The sequence below is a fragment of the Cetorhinus maximus genome, chromosome 4, assembly GCF_964194155.1.
Source record: "Cetorhinus maximus chromosome 4, sCetMax3.hap1.1, whole genome shotgun sequence".
NCBI classification, from domain to species: domain Eukaryota; kingdom Metazoa; phylum Chordata; class Chondrichthyes; order Lamniformes; family Cetorhinidae; genus Cetorhinus; species Cetorhinus maximus.
In genome coordinates, this window is record NC_135882.1 from 2,656,899 (window position 1) to 2,670,697 (window position 13,799).

General features: G+C 47.9%; 1 protein-coding gene across 1 annotated transcript in view; it reads right to left on the reverse strand.

Annotated features, from left to right (window-relative positions):
• pkhd1l1.1 (PKHD1 like 1, tandem duplicate 1) overlaps positions 1–13,799 on the reverse strand; it is a 192,886-nt gene that overhangs the window by 158,738 nt on the left and 20,349 nt on the right. Inside the window, exons 13-15 of the mRNA XM_078539759.1 lie at positions 12,012–12,268; positions 10,826–10,908; positions 6,409–6,565 (exon numbers count right to left, since the gene is read on the reverse strand). Of these exons, the coding sequence (XP_078395885.1) occupies positions 6,409–6,565; positions 10,826–10,908; positions 12,012–12,268 (497 nt within the window). The remainder of the gene's footprint in view (positions 1–6,408; positions 6,566–10,825; positions 10,909–12,011; positions 12,269–13,799) is intronic.

A 13,799-nucleotide genomic window follows, 5' to 3' on the forward strand; every position in this document is an offset into this window, starting at 1 on the left:
GGACTAAAAAGGAAACCAGGCATCCCGGTTTTGCCGGGAAAGTTCAGAGTCCTGACAGTTTTCTCCAATGTTTTCAAATGTCCAGGTTTTCAGCTCCCCGAGTCCCCTTCCCTTTAACCATCCCCTTTAATCATCCATTCCCCTTTAACCATCCCCTCGAACCGTCCCCTCCCCTTTAACCATCCCCTCGAACCGTCCCCTCCCCTTTAACCATCCCCTCCCCTTTAACCATCCCCTTTAATCCTCCCCTCCCCTTTAACCATCCCCTTTAATCATCCCCTCCCCTTTAACCATTCCCTTTAATCATCCCCTCCCCTTTAACCATCCCCTCTAACCATCCCCTTCCCTTTAACCATCCCCTCTAACCATCCCCTTCCCTTTAACCATCCCCTCGAACCATCCCCTCCTCTTTAACCATCCCCTCCCCTTTAACCATCCCCTCCCCTTTAACCATCCCCTTTAACCATCCCCTCCCCTTTAACCATCCCCTCTAACCATCCCCTCCCCTTTAACCATCCCCTTTAACCATCCCCTCCCCTTTAACCATCCCCTCCCCTTTAACCATCCCCTCGAACCATCCCGTCCTCTTTAACCATCCCCTCGAACCATCCCCTCCCCTTTAACCATCCCCTTTAATCATCCCCTCCTCTTTAACCATCCCCTCGAACCATCCCCTCCACTTTAACCATCCCCTCTAACCGTCCCCTCCCCTTTAACCATCCCCTCCAACCGTCCCCTCCCCTTTAACCATCCCCTCTAACCGTCCCCTCCCCTTTAACTGCCCTCACATCCCATTTGCTGTCAGTAAATCCAAAAAGACCCCTCTCACTCCGCGCTGAACTGGACTGGACTGGACTGGACTGGACCCTGGGATTCGGAATGCCGCCCACTTCCGCATGTGCAGAAATCCTCAGCAGCGTCCAAAGCTGGTGCCAAGCAGATTGATTTGCTCCAAAATGGACTGGTTCGCAATGGGACAGATTTTCACTGCCCTGATTGGTTCCCCTTTCAGTGCCCTGATTGGCCATTCTGTCAGAATGCTCTGATGGCCAATCAGGGATTCCATACAGGAGGCCAATGGGGAACAGCCAGAGGTCAGCGACGGAGAGCTAGAGGGCGGTGGGGGGAGGAGAGCCAGAGGTCTATGGAGGAGGCACTAATTTCTAGGAGTTACTGGAGTTAATTTACTCCATGACATACCATAAGTTAACCCCATGAGCATCTGGGAGCTGGGAGGGATTCAGTCTCTGGGTTGATGACAGAAGATTGACAGCCATGTCTGCCAATGGCAGGCCTTACTTGAAGAGGTATTTGAACAGTGTCGATTGATAAACAACCAATCAGTGCTGGGGAAGGTGGCAACAAGTTCAGTTCAGCCATGGCACGTTTAACCAAACTTCTTTGAAAGATCACATGCTTTCCCCTTTACCACCCTGGCTGCAAACAAAATCTCTCACACATGAGGTACAATTGGCTCGTTTAAAATTCATCTTCTGGTTGAAAACATCTATTGATAGAACCCAGAATGAAAATGAAGCTAAACGAGGCTTTATCATTGGGCTTACCATTGTGCATTGCACAGTACAGTCAGGCTTGAATAGAGGATTCTGGGATCTTGTGACAAATGAAGCCTTGGTTCAGATTTTTGATGAAAATGAGCCAGAGTGTTTTCTTTTTAATTCATTCATGCGTTGTGGGTTTCGCTGGCTGGGCCAGCATTTATTGCCCATCCCTAGTTGCACTTGCGAAGATGATGGTGAGCTGCCTTCTCGAACCGCTGAGGTCCATGTGGTGTAGGTAAACCCACAGTGCTGTTAGAGAGAGTGTTCCAGGATTTTGACCCAGCGACAGTGAAGGAACGGCGATATATTTCCAAGTCAGGACCGTGAGTGACTTGGAGGGGAACTTCCAGGTGGTGGTGTTCCCAACTATCTGCTGCCCTTGTCCTTCTAGGTGACAGTGGTTGTGGGTTTGGAAGGTGCTGTCTAAGGAGTCTTGGTGAATTCCTGCAGTGCATCTTGTAGATGGTACACTCTGTGGCTACTGTGCGTCGGTGGTGGAGGGAGTGAATATTTGTGGGTGTGGTGCCAATCAAGTGGGCTGCTTTGTCCTGGATGGTGTCAAGCTTCTTCAGTGTTGTGGGAGCTGCACTCATCCAGGCAAGTAGGGAGTATTCCATCACATCCCTGACTTGTGCCTTGTAGATGGTGGACAGGCTTTGGGGAGTCAGGAGGTGAGTTACTCATTGCAGGATTCCTAGCCCCTGACCTGCTCTTGTAGCCATAGTATTTATATGGCTAGTCCAGTTCAGTTTCTGGTCGATAGTAACCCCCAGGATGTTGATAGTGGAGGATTCAGTGATGGTAATGCCATTGAACTTCAAGGGGCGATGGTTGTATTCTTTCTCATTGGAGATGATCATTGCCTGGCACATGTGTGGCACAAATATTACTTGCCACTTGTCAGCCCAAGTCTGGATATTGTCCAGGTCTTGCTGCATTTGGACATGGACTGCTCCAGTATCTGAGGAGTTGCGAATGGCGAACATTGTGTAATCATCAGCGAACATCCCCACTTCTGACTTTATGATGGATGAAACGTTATTGATGAAGCAGCTGAAGGTTTTTTTGCCTAGGACACCACCCTGAGGAACTCCTGCAGTGATGTCCTGGAGCTGAGATGACTGACTTCCAACAACCACAACCACCTTCCTTTGTGCTAGGTATGACTCCAACCAGCAGAGAATTTTACCACTGATTCCCATTGACTCCAGTTTTGCTCGGGTTCCTTGATGCCACACTCGGTCAAATGCTGCCTTGATGTCAAGGGCAGTCACTCTCACCTCACCTCGGGAGTTCAGCTCTTTTGTCCATGTTTGAACAAGGATGTAATGAGGTCGGGAGCTGAGTGGCCCTGGCGGAACCCAAACTGGGCATCAGTGAGCAGGTTATTGCTAAGCAAATGCCGCTTGATAGCACTGTTGATGACTCCTTCCATTACTTTACTGATGATCAAGAGTAGACTGATGGGGCAGTAATTGGCCTGGTTGGATTTGTCCTGCTTTTTGTGTACAGGACATAGCTGGGCAATTTTCCACATAGCCGGGTAGATGCCAGTGTTGTAGCTGTACTGGAACAGCTTGGCTAGGGGCGTGGCAAGTTCTGGAGCACAAGTCTTCAGTACTATTGCCAGAATATTGTCAGAGCCCATAGTCTTTGCGGTATCCAGTGCCTTCAGCCGTTTCTTGCTATCACGTGCAGTGAATCAAATTGGCTGAAGACTGGCATCCATGATGCTGGGGACCTCCGGAGGAGGCCGAGATGGATCATCCATTCGGCACTTCTGGCTGAAGATTGTTGTGAATTCTTCAGCCTTATCTTTTGCACTAATGTTCTGGGCTCCTCCATCATTGAGGATGGGAATATTTGTGGAGCCCCCTCCTCCAGTGAGTTGTTTAATTGTCCACCACCATTCACGACTGGATGTGGCAGGACTGCAGAGCTTAGATCTGATCCATTGGTTGTGGGATCACTTAGCTCTGTCCATCACTTGCTGCTTATGCTGTTTGGCATGCAAGTCGTCCTGTGTTATAGCTTCACCAGGTTGACACCTCATTTTTAGGTATGCCTGGTGCTGCTCCTGGCATGCCCTCCTGTACTCTTCATTGAACCAGGGTTGATCCTCTGGCTTGATGGTAATGGTAGAGTGGGGGATATGCTGGGCCATGAGGTTACAGATTGTGTTCAAGTACAATTCTGCTGCTGCTGATGGCCCACAGTGCCTCATGGATGCCCAGCCTTGAGTTGCTAGATCTGTTCGAAATCTATCCCATTTAGCACAGTGATGGTGCCACACAACACGATGGAGTGTATCCTCAATGTGTAGATGAGACTTCACCTCCGCAATGACTGTGCGGTGGTCACTCCTATCGATACTGTCATGGACAGATGCATCAGGCAGGTTGGTGAGGATGAGGTTGAGTATGTTTTTCCCTCTTGTTGGTTCCCTCACCACCTGCCACAGACCCAGTCTAGCAGCTATGTCATTTAAAACTTAGAACTTGACCAGCTCGGTCAGTTATGATGCTATGGAGCCACTGTTAGTGATGGACCACCTAGAGAACACTCTGTGCCCTTGCCACCTTCAGTGCTTCCTCCAAATGACGATCAACATGGAGGAGCACTGATACATCAGCTGAGGGAGGGCGGTAGTGGTATCAGCAGGAGGTTTCCTTCCCCATGTTTGACCTGATGCCATGGGGTCCAGAGTTGATGTGAAGGACTCCCTGGGCAACTCCCTCCCGACTGTATACCACTATGCCACCACCTCTGCTGGACCAATCCTGCCGGTGGCACAGGACATACCCAGGGATGGTGATGGGACATTGTCTGTAAGGTATGATTCTGTGAGGATGACTATGTCAGGCTGTTGCTTGACTAGTCTGTGAGACAGCTCTCCCAATTTTGGCTCTAGCCCCCAGATGTTCGTAAGGAGGAGTTTGCAGGGTCGACAGGTTAACCTCAACTTTGTGGTACCTAGGTCGATGTCAGGTGGTCCATCCGATTTCATTCCTTTTTAGCGGTTTGCTACAACTGAGTGACAGATTTCCCTCCCTAAAGGGCATTAGTGAACCAGATGGGTTTTTACGACAATCGACAATGGTTTCATGGTCATCGTTAGACTTTTAATTCCAGATTTTTATTGAATTCAAATTCCACCATCTGCCGGGGTGGGATTCGAACCCAGCTCCCCAGAGCATTACCCTGGGTCTCTGGATTACTAGCCCAGCGACAATCCCACTACACCATCACCTCCCCATAATGAATATAACTGTAACAAAAAGCCTGTGGTTTGTAACTGCTATCTTTGATAATTAGGTGTCTTAATAGGGTTGCCAACTCGGGCTGGACGTATTCTGGGAGATGTCTTCACATGACTTGTATCTTTAACTGCCCCTCCCCAGAGTCCTGCTATTGGCTGCCCAATGTGTACATCATCACAGAGTCCCGCCTCCCCCTAGGCTTTTCAATGTGCCCCGGGTCACCCTACTGAAAGGGTTAAAATCGGAGGGTACAGGCTAGGCTTGTATTCTCTGGGTTGTTGGTGGTGGTATGGGCTGGTGTGGGAATTGATGGAGATATCCTGAAACAAGACATCGTGGCCTCAAGGGAAGGACAACGAGGGGGAACAAGAAACAACAAGGAATCATGAAATCAGCTTTTGTTCCAATCCTCTTACAATCCTCACTATCATGGCAATGCCATATTATATATTAATATATATTTTATTTTCTAATAATTAAATGTATAGGCGAGAAACAGATTAAATTATAACCTGTATTTATTTGTGTTGGGCAGTGCCCTGAAATTTCAGAGTGAGTCTCTGGCCAGGGCGCAGTATATAGAGCGGGATGAGTTCGAGTCCTGTATACAGAGCCTGCTGCATTGTTAGAATGCACTATTCACTATTCCACTGAGGCATTAGGGTCTGATGGGGTGTGGGTGGGCCCACATTGTAATGAGAGGGTGAGGCTCTTTAGCCTTGGGTGCAGACCCCCGGGGAGAACATAGGAATTAGGAGGACCAGCAGGCCACTCGGCCCATCGAGCCTGCTCCGCCGTCCAGTAAGATCATGGCTGATCTGAGTGTAACCTCAGCCCACATTCCTGTACACAGAACGTTCTCTGAGGGTCAAAACTGTGAGGAAGGCGTTTGCGAATCCGGGGTTAGGAGCTGACCCTGGGCAGAATACAACAGGCGAGTGAACTGTGACATTTGACCTAAAATATATACAAAGGACAGAAAAAGGTCAGTTGGGTCTCTGGCAGCTTGACATGGGATAACTCCCATGTCCACCCCCATGGGTGGACATGGCCACCCCCCACCCAGCGATGCAGTTGTCCAGTCTTCTGAGAGAGGCAAAGAAATAGAGAAAAGCCCTTCAGTCAATTTCAGTAAATTTCTCTTCCACCATCAAGGTGATAAAGACTGACCAGCAGACGCATCTCCCAATGTCTTCTATATGTCAACAATACATGTCCAAAATATTTATCTCCATATGTCTTGTTACCTTTTGAAAAGGTTAAAAAATGGCGCACGGGGTAAAAACAGAGAAGATTCAAACCGATGAAAATAAGGATGGGATAAGACCAGCCCGTCTACAGTCTGGAGCATCACAACCAGACATTTCCCCACACCCCACCCCCACCCACTCCCCCCAACCCTGACCATCACCCCCAAAATCTCCCAGCAGAGACAGAAATCAGGGGAAATTCAGCACTGGGACTGGGGAAACCATGTCATGGCCTCATCACCATGTGAATCAGCTGCCAGTATAGAATTTAGCAGATATTTAGCTCTACCCTGTCCCTGTTGCCTCAATAATGGGAGTTAAAGGTTCAGTATTGACCTGTTTCTCGGGGGCAATATCAGAGTGTGATTTGATGAGCTGGGCTTCACTGACAGAGTCTGCTGTCTGCTGTTCAGTGTAGGCCGTCTTCTTCCTGTACATCCCAACACTAACAGAGGAGGCAGTGGTTCCCTGCAGCACCAGTTCAATGTAATATCTGTGGGGTAAAAGAAACAGCCTGTTGGTGGAATTAAAAACAGTGCACGGGAAGTTCATTCTGCAATAGATTAGTAAAAGTTTCAAAGGGTGCATTTCATGGCTTTCCACAGCATCACCTCCAAGTGCTTTTCAACACTGTTTTGTAGGCAAACATCTTGCAGCAAGCTCCCACACGGAGTAAGAAGATTGATGGCCAGTTATTGGTGGTAATGGTTGAAAGAGGATCATTGGCCAAGACATCAGAGCGAACTCCCCTGCTCTATGATTATTAAAATTTGCCTGAACAGAATGTCTCATCTATAGGATGGTTTCTGTTCGTGTTCCAGCACAACATCCAGTTCCCCTTCATCCTGACTGCTCCCCTGTGCTCTTCCCAGTGGTTCTGCTTTTGTGGGGGTGGGGGTGGTCAGAGTTGGGTGGGGGTGGTCAGAGTTGGGTAGGGGTGGGAGTGGTCAGAGTTGGGTAGGGGTGGGAGTGGTCAGAGTTGGGTAGGGGTGGTCAGAGTTGGGTAGGGGTGGGGGTGGTCAGAGTTGGGTAGGGGTGGGAGTGGTCAGAGTTGGGTAGGGGTGGGAGTGGTCAGAGTTGGGTGGGGGTGGGAGTGGTCAGAGTTGGGTGGGGGTGGGGGTGGTCAGAGTTGGGTAGGGGTGGGAGTGGTCAGAGTTGGGTAGGGGTGGGAGTGGTCAGAGTTGGGTAGGGGTGAGAGTGGTCAGAGTTGGGTAGGGGTGGGAGTGGTCAGAGTTGGGTAGGGGTGGTCAGAGTTGGGTAGGGGTGGGGGTGGTCAGAGTTGGGTAGGGGTGGGGGTGGTCAGAGTTGGGTAGGGGTGGGGGTGGTCAGAGTTGGGTAGGGGTGGGGGTGGTCAGAGTTGGGTAGGGGTGGGGGTGGGGGTGGTCAGAGTTGGGTAGGGGTGGGGGTGGTCAGAGTTGGGTAGGGGTGGGAGTGGTCAGAGTTGGGTAGGGGTGGAGGTGGGGGTGGTCAGAGTTGGGTAGGGGTGGGAGTGGTCAGAGTTGGGTGGGGGTGGGGGTGGTCAGAGTTGGGTGGGGGTGGGGGTGGTCAGAGTTGGGTGGGGGTGGGGGTGGTCAGAGTTGGGTGGGGGTGGGGGTGGTCAGAGTTGGGTGGGGGTGGGAGTGGTCAGAGTTGGGTGGGGGTGGGGGTGGTCAGAGTTGGGTAGGGGTGGGAGTGGTCAGAGTTGGGTAGGGGTGGGGGTGGGGGTGGTCAGAGTTGGGTAGGGGTGGGAGTGGTCAGAGTTGGGTAGGGGTGGGAGTGGTCAGAGTTGGGTGGGGGTGGGGGTGGTCAGAGTTGGGTGAGGGTGGGGGTGGTCAGAGTTGGGTGGGGGTGGGAGTGGTCAGAATTGGGTGGGGGTGGGGGTGGTCAGAGTTGAGTAGGGGTGGGAGTGGTCAGAGTTGGGTGGGGGTGGGAGTGGTCAGAGTTGGGTGGGGGTGGGGGTGGGGGTGGTGGGGTGCGGGGAAATGTCTGGTTGTGATGCTCCAGGCCTATGACTGGTCTTATCCCATCCTTATTTTCATCGGCTTGAATCTTCTCTGTTTTTATCCCCTGCATCATTTTTTAACCTTTCAATTATTTTCTTCCACAATTATTTCCCTTTTTTATTTCTTTAATAACCACGCACCCCAATGGCAAATATTTCACGGTGGTTCACTGAGCTGGGATTTGGAGAGAGTGGGGGAGGGGGTGGTTAGAGTCATCCTCACCCCATTGGCAGTAATCTGGTGGAGTAGACCTACGTAGACCTACTATGTGATAGAACCCCACCCCCTTTCCACTGATTTCATCGGGTTGTCCCTTCCACCAGCTAACCCCCACCCACCCCTGCAAGATCATAAAGCCGATCACCATGGTTACAGATCCATGAGCCAGAACAATAGATGTGTTGGGGGTTATAGTTTAGAAGTGAGCACTCCTGGAGCAGAGGTTTGTGCGCTGAAACTACACACTGGGTTGATAATCCTGGCTGACACCTGAGTGCCGTACTGTAGGAGTGCTGCACTGCCGAAGGTGTCATCTTTCAGATTTAACACGAAACCAGGCCCTGCATGCCTATTCACTTGCCTCCTCAGTGGATTTTTATATTTAAAAACACATGGCACAATTTGAAGGGGAGCAGGGAGTTTCCAAGTGTCCTGGTTTAAAGTAAACACAGCACAGGGGGAGGCCATTTGGCTCTGTGTGTTTGTGCTCGTTCTTTACTGAAGAAATCCAAAACTATTCCTGCTGTCTGGCTCTTTCACCAGGTTCCTGGGCTTCCTGTACTTCAAATACATATTCCATTTTCCCAACTTATCAAATTTATCCAATTTTCCGTGACAAGGTTTATCATCAAGGCCTTATCCTGTGACAGAGCAATTCATATTCTAAAATCCCTTTGCAAAAATACACTTCTCCTAATCCCCCTCATAAGAACATAAACAATAGGAACAGGAGTAGGCCATTCAGCCCTCAAGCCTGCTTCACTATTCAATACAATCATGGCTGATCCTCAACCTCATTTTCCACTTCCTCTCCCAATCCCCATATCCCTCCACTCCCTTAGACTTCAAAATCTATCAATCTCTTGTGTTGAATATATTCAAGGATGGAGCATCCACAACTGCCTGGGGTAGAGAATTCCAAAGGTTCACAACCCTTTGAGTGAAGAAATTTCTCCTCACTTCAGTCTTAAATGATCGGTCCCTTATCCTAAGACTAAGGCCCTTAGTTCTAGACGCTCCAGTCAGTGGAAACATGCTCTCAGCATCTATCTTCCCAAATCCTCTTAGTATTTTATACATTTCAAAGATCATCTCTGTTTCTTCTGAACGCCAGAGAGCGCTGGCCCATTCTTCTCAATCTCTCCGTATATGACAACCCTTTCAACCCAGGAATCAATCTAGTGAACCTTTTTTGCACTTCCTCCAAGACAAGTATTTCCATCCTTGGGTACAGAGACCAAAGCCATACACAATACTCCAGGTGTGGTCTTACCAAGGCCCTGTGTAATTGCAACAAGTCTCCCTTACTCAGCACCATTTGTGACTTCTCAGATACTGAAGCAGTCCATGTCCAAATGCAGCAAGACCTGGACAATATCCAGGCTTGGGCTGACAAGTGGCAAGTAACATTTGCACCACACAAGTGCCAGGCAATGACCATCTCCAACAAGAGAGAATCTAACCATTGCCCCTTGACATTCAATGGCTTTACCATCGCTGAATCTCCCACTATCGACATCCTGGGGGTTACCATTGACCAGGAACTGAACTGGACTAGGCAGGCAAAACTGTAGCTAAAAGAGCAGGTCAAAGGCTAGGAATCCTGTGGCGAGTAACTCACCTCCTGACTCCCCAAAGCCTGTCCACCATCTACAAGGCATAAGTCAGGAGTGTGATGGAATACTCTCCACTTGCCTGGATGAGTGCAGCTCCAACAACACTCATGAAGCTTGACACCATCCAGGACAAAGCAGCCGCTTGATTGGCACCCCATCCACAAACACTGACGAACAATGGCATGTGTGTGTGCCATCTACCAGCAACTCACCAAGGCACCCTAGACAGCACCTTCTAAACAGACGACCACTACCATCTAGAAGGACAAGGGTGACAGATGCAAGGAACACCACCACCTGGAAGTTCCCCTCCAAGCCACTCACCATCCTGACTTGGAAATATATTGCTGTTCCTTCACTGTCACTGGGTCAAAATCCTGGAACTCCCTCCCTAACAGCACTGTGGGTGTACCTACACCACATGGAGTGCAGCAGTTCAAGAAGGCAGCTCACCACCACCTTCTCAAGGGCAACTAGGGATAAGCAATAAATGCTGGCCCGGCCAGCAAAGCCCACATCCCGTGAATGAATGATAAAAAAGTGTTATCAATTTAATTTCCCAGCCCTGTCATGTATTAGTCCCTTAGTGCACTCAGTAGAATTTTGGGTCACTATTTTCAAATGAACTTCAATTACTTCTGAAATATAATTCCAGGTAAATGTTACATTAATACATAAATTTTCTATTAAGGATGTAAATTACACATACATTTATAATTCAATGTAAATCACAGGTGTAAATTATCAGTGGCATGCATAAATTACTGGTAAATGTTCAATTAAATAGGTAAATGAAACACAATGTCTAATTATATGTAAATTACACATGTAAACTGACAATTAAATATGTAAATTACAATATGATTGTGAATGTAAATTCCATATGTACATTTACAATTATATATGTGAAAGTTTTCTCAGGTGGATGATACTCACTCTTTCCCTTTCTGAAGCTGCATGTTGTCAAAATCTTGGGGATTGTTTCTACAGGAACGCAGAGACCTAGAGGCAACTTTTACCTGAGGAATGATGCAGGAACAAATATGTGAACTTATGTGCAGATCGACCCAAATTCCTTCTTTATTCCCAATTACTCCTAGTTCCTGAATCCGTAATCAAAGTGATCAACCAGTGTGCATCAGCTTTCATTGACCCACTTGCTATCTTCAAAGGTCCTTTAATGGATCAAATCCAAGTTCCCCTTTCTCCAAAGAAACTGAGACCAGCCTCTGTTATCTCATCTTGCTGCCAGGTCCCAGATCCTGGAGTGTTTGCCATCCTCTAGCCCCTTACCACTTGATGCCAAACCCCATTGCTCCCTATATCTTTCAGAACCATTCTGCAGAACATCTCTTTTTCTTGGCAGTTGGAGTTGAAACTCAATGGATAGCAAAGGCCATTAAATACCCTCATTGGGATTTAAGGGTTAAACTGTTTTAGCTTACAACCTTCCTTTTCCAAATAATAATTGTATGGCATTCCCCAGAGCAAACAATTGTTAACTCCAAGATAAAAGCAAAAAAACTGCTAATGCTGGAAATCCAAAACAAAAATAAAAATACCTGGAAAAACTCAGCAAGTCTGGCAGCATCTGCGGAGAGGAACACAGTTAACGTTTCGAGTCCGTATGACTCTTCAACAGAATTCTGTTGAAGAGTCATACGGACTCGAAACGTTAATTGTTAACTCCAGTCTGAATCATTTACTAGGTTGGAAAAGGTCTTCTGAAGGTTAAAGCACATTGCTGGTGACACACATTATCAAAGAATTGAAATGTGCCATCCAGTCCAAGACCAGTCCAACTCCACTTCTCCATTCTGTCTCCATGCAAAGAGCTGATGGAGTGACGGTGTGTACAGGTGTGTACAGTACCACATCTCAGCACTTAAATCTTTCACAATGATAAGGTCTCCACACTTGCCAATACGCACCTCCTTGTGTTAAATGTTAGTGGCTAGCTGAGTCAGTAAACATTGACGTACAATTGCAAATAAAAACAGAAAGTGCTGGAAAAACTCAGCAGGTCTGGCAGTATCTGTGGAGAGAGAGAGAGAGACAGTTAACGTTTCGAGTCCGTATGACTCTTCTTTGGAAGTACGATTGCAAGTGTTTGCTTTTGTACCTTGTCCTGAGGGAGACCAGTTAAGCTGAAATATAATGCGAATGAGCCCCACTCTCGGATATAGAAACAGTAATCGTTAGTCTCTGGAGCAACAAAGAACCCACTTAAACGTGTTAAAGATGGACTCCATGGTGTGGAGGGTTTATACAAAGCCTCGTCAGTCCAGGACGCTGAATATCCTGGAGTACTTTCATTGTAGTGTGGTAAATTATTCAGGGAGCCACTTTGCCATGTTTCTACCTTCAATCCTCTTCCTCCTAAACCAATATGAAAATAACTCAATAAATAGGAGCAGGAATAAATTGACACTTTTTTTTTAGCCTACCAATAACAGTTCTACTGATAGATAGATTTTGTCACTGGAACACAGTGAACGTGTTTTGGAAAAGGTCTACGAAATTGTTTTGCAAGGATCACTCGGGTAGTCCACACACCTGTCCTGTGTGATTTAGATCCAGACAGGCCTTTGCAACAAAAGGCACATCCCTATCCTGTAAGATCCTGTTTTGCTGCTGTGAACAGATAGGGTTTCAGGAACTGGACAAGTTTAATGCTAATACTAGAATTACATGGGGTGGAATCGTCCCTCATTTGCACAAAGTGCAGTAGGGGGGCGGGAAAAAGGGTGTTTTACCCGCCAGCCTCAATGGTGGGTTTTTGCACAGTATCGATCACTTCCCAGTGTGTCCCGCCTCATTAATAATACATTCACGGGGAACATGCCAGATCACTGGCGGGCAGGCTTGGATTTACCCACCACACTGTGATCTCAGCGCTTCCTCACTCCGGACACCACATTTAAAACACACCAGAGCGCAGCCCACTTCATGTCTCCAGACCAGGACTGCTCCAGGTGACAGGTGGTCCTGAAAGCAAAGAAGACGGCAACCCCCAAATTTAGTGACATCTCTCTGGGGCACCTGCTGGATGTGCTGGAAGGATGTCGCGGTGTTCTCTACCCCAGCTCTGGCCACAGGACGTCCACCAGAGTGACCAATCCGGCCTGGGAGGAGGTGGCAGTGGTGGTCAGCTCCACTGAAGCACAGAGGAGGTCAGCCATCCAGTGCAGGAAGAGGATGAATGATCTCATCCGTTCCCCAGGGTAGGTCAACCACCTCATCACTCTCAACTCACACACTCACCAACCCATCACACACCCACAGGGACCTCACACCTCAAGGGACAACACCACTAACTCTCACACACACCCTCACATCTCCATCAGGCTCATATCCTCTGGAGCTCACCACACAAACATCCCACACACATGGCAAAATGTTCTCCATGTCCCTATCAAACCCTTTCATAATTTTAAGAAACTTCCATTAGGTTAGCACTCAGCCCTCTCTACTGTAGAGAATACTGTTAGCCCAAGATGGAAGCCACTGTATGAAAAAAAGCATAAAAATTACTGAACTTTTGAACTGAAGCTAACTCTTAATTAGATTACACTTGTGTGAGCTAATCACCTAATTAAGGATGTCTCCTTGATGGTGGAGGGATCAAGTGTTGTTAATTGGCCCCATCTGTTTGTTCAAGCAGAAACAAACAATCTCGTGGGAGTACACGCCTCTCATACCTCAGCTAACTGACTAATAAATTAAAATGTAGAACTAAAAACAGACTTGTGAACAGTATACACACTTGTCTGGACAACAACTAACTGGAGGGAGGAAGTGCATTGTGACTAAATAACAGGATTGAGAAGCTATACTGCTGTTTTGAGTTGCACTGTAGATAGGTATATATTTGCTCATGAGTTGGCAATTCATTTTGTTAACTGACCAG